Source organism: Lolium perenne, chromosome 4 (assembly GCF_019359855.2).
Source record: "Lolium perenne isolate Kyuss_39 chromosome 4, Kyuss_2.0, whole genome shotgun sequence".
Lineage (NCBI taxonomy): Eukaryota > Viridiplantae > Streptophyta > Magnoliopsida > Poales > Poaceae > Lolium > Lolium perenne.
In genome coordinates, this window is record NC_067247.2 from 51128110 (window position 1) to 51135707 (window position 7598).

At 48.9% G+C, this 7598-nt stretch overlaps 1 protein-coding gene across 1 annotated transcript; it reads left to right on the plus strand.

Annotated features, from left to right (window-relative positions):
- Positions 1-2948: 2948 nt before the first annotated feature.
- On the plus strand, positions 2949-6743 carry LOC127292487 (fasciclin-like arabinogalactan protein 16). The gene is made up of 2 exons (XM_051321898.2): positions 2949-4535; positions 6338-6743. Exons 1-2 carry the CDS (start codon positions 3158-3160, stop codon positions 6409-6411), a joined length of 1452 nt encoding a protein of 483 aa, XP_051177858.1. The 5' UTR covers positions 2949-3157; the 3' UTR covers positions 6412-6743.
- Positions 6744-7598: the final 855 nt, after the last annotated feature.

Here is a 7598-nt window from a genome sequence, read left to right on the forward strand (position 1 = left end):
CTTGATCTTATCTTTGTTGTAGTTGTTGTTTCTGTTCTCGGTCCTGCCTCGGACCTGCAGTGCTTCTGCCTTAGATGATGAACCCTCTGTCTGCACCATAGATTTCATCTTTTCCCTCTGCTGGAGGGCCTCATAAACTTTGGCAAGGGCTAGTTCATCACGACTGTATAACAAGGTGTCTCGAAAATTCGCAAAAGAATTAGGCAACGAGACTAACAGTATAAGAGCGAGATCCTCATCGTCATACTTTACCTCCATGGACAGCAAATCAGAAACGGTCTCTCTAAAGATCGATAGGTGATTCATCATTGACGCACCTTCTTGCAGCTTGTGCGAGAACAACTTCATCTTCACGTGCATCTTACTGGTTAGATCTTTAGACATGCATATCGATTCCAGTTTCAACCACAGCGCCGCTGCGAATTTTCTCAGACAACACTTCCTGCAAGATATTATTGGATAGATGAAGCTAAATTAAAGAAAACGCCTTATGGTCTTTCCTCTTTTCATCATCGGTCCAGGTCTTGGCATCTTTCTTGCCAAATCCATCAAGAGCTTCATCCAGATCAGAAGATTGGGTGAGGATTGCCCGCATCTTCACTTGCCACAGAGAAAATCTCGTGATGTAATCCAGTTGCGGTAGATCGAACTTCAAAGAAGACATGCCGCAAACCCTAGGTTGAAACCTGGGCTCTGATACCACTTGTTATAAAAGCGACAAGCAAATAACGAAGAACGAAACAAGAACACACGCAGGGGAAACAATATTTTAACGTGGAAAACCCTTTCTAACAAAGAGAGGTCAGCCAGCAAAACTTCATTATACCGGGGAGTGTTTACAAACGCCGTGGGTTATCTTATAATCCGATAAACCCTCGCTCCGCTCGTCAGAAGTTAGTCTCCCTTTAGTATATGAATTTGGATCAAAATACAACAAATGTGGCACCACTGAGGAGGGTGAGTCTGAATCTTAGGATGGCGGTGATGAGACCGAGGAAGAAGGTACATACTCAAAACATACTGCAAAATAATCTTCCTACCTGCATCCCTAAAACATGCGGGAGTGATGTTTTGGCACATGGGAGCGTATGCTCCCGTTATTTTAAAATGCATGTTAGACATATTTTAAAATATCAAAAAAATTGAAACAAAAATTTCGCACGTACATCTTCATGTGCTACGCGCTCATAAAGTTGTTTCATGAAAAATCGACATGTCATGTGGTGTGTGTAAAAAAGACAATTCGGTGCTGAAACAAAGACTTGTCACAAGATAAATTTTCTCTTTTTCGCTTAGACTACAAAAAGTATCATTCTTTCGTGAAACTTGACGAATACACATATATTATGGAGATGTACATGTAAATTTTTTTGTCAAATTTTTTTAACACTTGGAAATATGTTTTTATGGTAGAGGGATCATACGCACCCGGGAGCCGAATTGAGTTTCTGGAAACATGCATGCATCTTAGATACATACACATAGATAACATTGTTATATCTTGCTAGTATGTGATCCAAAATATTCAGTTTACGATACCTGGTCTTCTTCCCTGCATCCTTGAAACATTATTGCACCTTAGATTCATACACTTAGATAACATAGTTGATATCTTTAGTTCACGACCTCAAACGTTCAGTTTAATCGTACCATGATCTTCTTGTGTGCATCCTTGAAACATGCAGTGGTAGTGAAGAATGGGAGAAAAGTGAGGGGTCCTACTAAGGTAATGTCAATAACAAGGAGTAATGGGATGTATAAAATCTATGTTACATTCAACATACTATGCTAGCCTTGTGGTTTAAGAGTAGCGAACTTCTCAAATTATATAGCCTACTTTGCGAAAACGGTGACTTACCCTTCAGGTTTTACTGACTCGGGGAAAGTTGATCAAAGGCAAAGCTTCCGCTGCTCGTCCTAATTTATTTGTTGTTGCGTATAGACAACGAACAATTTAGCTTAGTAATGGCAATATTGGCTTAAATTCTAATGGTTTCGGCAGGTAGATGGTTAGAGGTGGTTACAGCCTTGTTTGAAGTTGGCGCCATGGTGCCATCGGCAGAGAAGATGGGGAAACGATGGTGCTCCATAAGAAGCGAGGTTGTGGCTGCCGCTAATATACGAACCCTGTCGCCCAAGGGACGCAAAACGAGAGGGGTGTCGGAGTCGGTGAGACGGATCTGCTTAGTACGTCTTGCCGACGCCGTAGAGCTAAATCGCCGTTGGCGCCTTCACTGTCCGAGGGAAAATGGTTATGTTTTTTCTCTTCTCCAACTGAGGTGACCCACTTTGGGGCAGTGAGCATACTTTTCGCACCATACCGTCCGGCCAATTTCCCTCCTCCTGCCATCTTCCTCTGCACCCGTGCGCCCGACTTCCCTCCATTTGCACCCCCTAGCGCTCGTCCCCGTGAAAACAAACGAATTGCGACCCTTATTGTACGTGCGTGTTTATGAGCGTCTGCATTGTACTGTATTCAGGAAAAAAAAACATTGAACATTTTTGCCTTCCAACCTCACGATTTTTACATCCTGAAGCCAAAAAAAAAAACGACTTTCCTAGCAAACAAACTCACCCCTAGCATCGACGGTAGAGGAGGGGAAAGCGCGGCAGGCATGACATGCCACGGCAGAGAATCGGGCGAAAATATTCGCGCGCGGCAGCGCCACCCGGTACAAAAGTTTCATACCGTCATACGTATGCTGCCGCCCGCTTGGCACGGATGACGGACCGTGACCGCCCCTTTTCCTCTCGCCTACGACACGCCAACCTTGTGTGCGCGCTGCCGCTGCCTCTGCCTCGCCGCACACCGACACTTCCCTCGGCCCCGGACCCGCCGGCCAGCCTGTGCCTTCTGCGCTGCGCTGCGCCCACCAACTACACACCGCGTCTTCCTCCTCTTCATCTCTCTCTCTTCACTTATAAGCAAGCTCTCACTCCTCTCTCTCGCTAATCTGGCCAGCCGTCTCCCTCTCGTCCGCCCTAGACCTACACTAAACTAAACACCAACAGGGGAAGAAAAACTCACACCACCCAACACCATATAGTTACTCCTCTCCCCTCCCCAGGACCATATAGCTGGTCCATCCACCCACAAATCCGCCGCAGCCTCGCCGGAGCACCTGCAGCAATCCGCGCACCAGAGAGGCCCGCAGCCATGGGCGCGCCGGCGTACGGCGCCGTGCTGCTCCTCGCCCTCGCGCTGGCCACGGCCGCGACCGCCGCCGACACGGCGCCGCGGGAGGAACCCACATTGCCCTCCAGCCCCACCACAGCATCAGCCGACGCAACCGCCGCCACCGGGTCCGGCCCCGGCGCCGCCGGCGCCGGGATCAGCTCCAACTCGGTCCTCGTGGCCCTCCTCGACTCGCACTACACGGAGCTCTCCGAGCTGGTGGAGAAGGCGCTGCTGCTGCAGACGCTGGAGGACGCGGTGGGGCGGCACAACGTCACCATCTTCGCGCCCCGGAACCAGGCCCTGGAGCAGGACCTCGACCCGGAGTTCAAGCGCTTCCTCCTGGAGCCCCGCAACCTGAAATCCCTCCAGACCCTCCTCCTCTTCCACGTCCTCCCCGCCCGCCACCCGGCCGGCGCCTTCCCCGCCGCCGCGGGCTCCCACGCCACGCTCTCCGGCGAGGACCTCGAGCTGGCCGCCGGCGCCAACGGCACCCTCCGCGTCGCCCGCTCCGCCGTCACCCGCCCGGACGCCGTGCTCCGGCCCGACGGCGTCATCCACGGCATCGAGCGCCTGCTCATCCCCCGCTCCGTGCAGGAGGACTTCAACCGCCGACGCAGCCTCGCCGCGATCTCGGCCGTCCTCCCCACGGGCGCGCCCGAGGTGGACCCGCGCACGCACCGCCTGAAGAAGCCCGCCCCGCCCGTCCTCCCCGGCGCGCCCCCCGTCCTCCCCGTCTGGGACGCCATGGCGCCCGGCCCCTCCATCGCGCCGGCGCCAGCCCCCGGGCCCGGCAACGGGAAGTCCCACTTCGACGGCCACAGCCAGGTCAAGGACTTCATCCAGACGCTGGTCCTCTACGGCGGCTACAACGAGCTCGCCGACATCCTCGTCAACCTCACCTCGCTCGCCACCGAGATGGGCCGCCTCGTCTCCGAGGGCTACGTGCTCACCGTGCTCGCCCCCAACGACGAGGCCATGGCGCGCCTCACCACCGACCAGCTCAGCGAGCCGGGATCCCCCGAGAACATCCTCTACTACCACATGATCCCCGAGTACCAGACCGAGGAGAGCATGTACAACGCCGTGCGCCGCTTCGGCAAGGTGCGCTACGACACCCTGCGCCTGCCGCACAAGGTCGTCGCCAGGGAGGCCGACGGCTCCGTCAAGTTCGGCCAGGGCGAGGGCTCAGCCTACCTCTTCGACCCGGATATCTACACCGACGGCAGGATCTCCGTGCAGGGCATCGACGCCGTGCTGCTCCCGGAGGACGACACCAAGCCCGCCACGCCCATCTCCGCCGCACCCGTCAGGAAGGCGCCCGCGGTCACCGGTACCAGCAGGAGCAAATTCCGGCGAGGTCAGTATCCATCCCCAGATCTCAACTACTCACTTCGCACTTCCTCATTATATTAAATTAGCGCCATTACTCCGTTAGTGTAGATTGCTTAAATGTTCTGTACCAGTACAATATTGCCACCGAAATTTACACTTCGCAACCTAGATTCTTGAGGTTAGTACTACTAGATGAATTTCACCGAAAATTTAGTTATTATTACTCAGTGTTAGCTGATACTAATAAGAATATTGCCGCTGAGGGTACCTGTCAGTGTTGGTATCGCAGCGGCGGGGATTAATCTATCGATTGGTTGGTAGTAGTGAGTACTACTTCTGAGTGGTGGAATAATGACGACGGTGTAAGCATAAAACTAGGAGCAATTAGGGTTCCGTCCAGCCGTCCTTTGCCCATGCCCATGGCCGTATTATCAGAGCATATGGCCTGTCGGTGCCAGTTTGGGCACCTCCTGCCCCAGCATCATGTGCCATGTATTACCTCAAAAATGTAGTGGTTTCCTTTGGCGTTTATGCAGCCACAAATTAATACTCTGACCAATTGATTCTACTTGCGAAAGCCAGTCCATTGGCATTTTATCTGGAGAAATACATTGACATATTTGTTTAGAGAAATCCATTGGCATTAGCAGTATGGAAACATAGATGGCAACATAAACGATAGGAGTAGAATAGCATGTGCTGGTGGGTCACTGTCTTCACTCTTCACCCTCTCCTGATGCTGTATCTGTGGCTGCAAGCAAGCTCAGATCTCTCAACACATGACACATGAGCAATAACTTTCATCTTCCCAAAAGCACCAAAGGCTGATGATCAAGCCTTGATCACATCGTTGCTGTCTTGGTTCGGTGTAATGGTAGGCCCTTTTGGTTATGTATGAACTGAGTGATGGCAAGGGCTGAACCGTGTGCCTTTCTGAGCTCATTAACAAATGAACAGATCAAAATCCTGTACATGTAACCCCTATAATAGCATGTATGATACGGAATTAGGGATCAAAACTTATTAGGAGTATATAAATCATTTGTGTGTGGCATTGATGGGAAGACCACTCAGGTGCCAATCATTTGGGCCATATATGTAGACCCAGGCTCGATGGATGTTAATACCTACAAATCGCATCGTTTCTAGAATCAGAGGACTACTATTTAACTTTTGAAAAAACATGACTACTATTTAGACCTTTGGACACATTGGTTTGGACAAATATTGTGTTGAATTTTAGACTTAGGATGATGGTAATGCAAAGAACGCAAGAATACGCAAATTACTTCCATGAATGTATCTAGCATGTAGGGACTTAAATTGGTGGCCCTCGGTAATCCTCACTCCTTTACATAGCTGTCCATGGTTTGTGAGAGAAAACACAACCACCTATAGCCTATGAACCACATTCATAGCTGGCCATGGTTATGTCTGTGATTTTGACATCGGACGCCATTTCACCTTGCACACAATTATTCTCTATCTCTAGGCTTTGAAGCTAAGTTACCTGAAGCTGGTGTCACGTCCTTAGCATATACAAGCTGACAGAATTTCGCAAATCTCTTTCTTGTAAAAATTCACACAGGCATCTGATGCTGATTTGATTGGGCATCTGATTATATAATATTATAATATTGTAACATAATCAGACAACGATTCGCTAACTCTCATACACATATACTACCGTCGGTGCAGCATTGGCGTCTGTCACTACGTGCTAACCACTAACTTGACATTGACAACAAGCTCATACAGTTTATTCCATTGAATTGCTCGCCAACAGTCGGTCTTATGCTTAATGTGGTTCCATTAAAAATACTGCAGGCAAGCTGTTGGAGGCAACGTGCACAATGGCTGGCGTCTTTGGTCAGCGATCGCGATTAGCGAGCTGCCAGTAGGAGAAGAAGAAGATTGATCTCATGATTGATACCGAAACACGACCTGGAATGAGCCGACGATGGGCTGTGCTTTGGACATGGGGCCGTCCACGATATTGTTGTTCTTTTTTGTTTATTATTATATGAATAATCAATCGGGTGGGGAATGTAAAACTGGTGGTTGTTGGTGTGTCCGAAAGAAAAAAGAATTGTTTATACTTGAAGGCCAAGAATCTCTTCTGTGTATAGGAGTTAAGCTCTTTTCTTGTTCGTTTGCCATTCTTTGCGTCTGTTTTGTTTGTCGGTGGGGAATTGTTCTCGATTGAAGGTTGCCTCCCATGGGTTAAGAATTATATACTCCAGTGTTGTAGAGAATTATCACCTACTCTATAACAAGATTTTGGTACAACATATATGTCATCATAACCTGATGATTATTGTTTATGTTTCTTTCTCAAGATTTGGTACAATCTTCAGCTTAAAATACAAGGTCTCGAATTGTAATTTGCCTTCCACTCTCTTGCATGTTCCTGTGTTCTTATTTGGACACAGCTATAGGAATCGTTCCGAGAGAACATGGCTGACCTGTAGAACACTAGCAAACTATTGATGCTCCCCTCCAACAAAGTGGCAATTAAGAAGCTACTTAAGGGACGCAGTTGACTTTGCTTATACTGCTACTATGGTCAATGTCTTGGTGGCAGACAACTCAAATGAGGTTGATATATATTTAGCCGGTATACAGCGAGGCATACACTTGCTTTGAAGGAAAACTAATAAGTCTCCTGCAGATCTAATTTGTTAAGTCTGCTGTCTTTATAAACTATTTGGCAGGTTTATATAATCTTGCAGATGAACTTGCCAATGTGGCCATGGAAGCGCACAGAGCTGGTCCTTCCACTTTCGCTACCTGTCTGAAATATGCTCAACATGCTGCAAACCCTGATCGCCGTGATGAAGATTAATACAGTCTTGAGTCCATCTGCTGTTCTATTACTGAAATTAGAACTTTACTCCTTTTGCTTGGATGTTATGATCCTTCTGTCTGTTGTCAAGTTTGGGAAGCTGTCGCTACTTTCAAAATTCAGTTTGTACATATTTCGTTCTCCCCTCCCAGAACTTGCTAAGTCTGGGTTAGATGCTGGCCTAGCGGAGGTGGTCCGTTTTGGTCCACACGGACACGAGGACAACCGACTATAAATGTGTCA

Excerpts from the sequence above, each read along its gene's own strand:
- LOC127292487 (XM_051321898.2), top strand. The coding sequence starts at position 3,158 with ATGGGCGCGCCGGCGTACGGCGCCGTGCTGCTCCTCGCCCTCGCGCTG. Across the intron at positions 4,536-6,337 it reads CAGGAGCAAATTCCGGCGAG|GCAAGCTGTTGGAGGCAACG; the intron begins GTCAGTATCCAT and ends AAAATACTGCAG.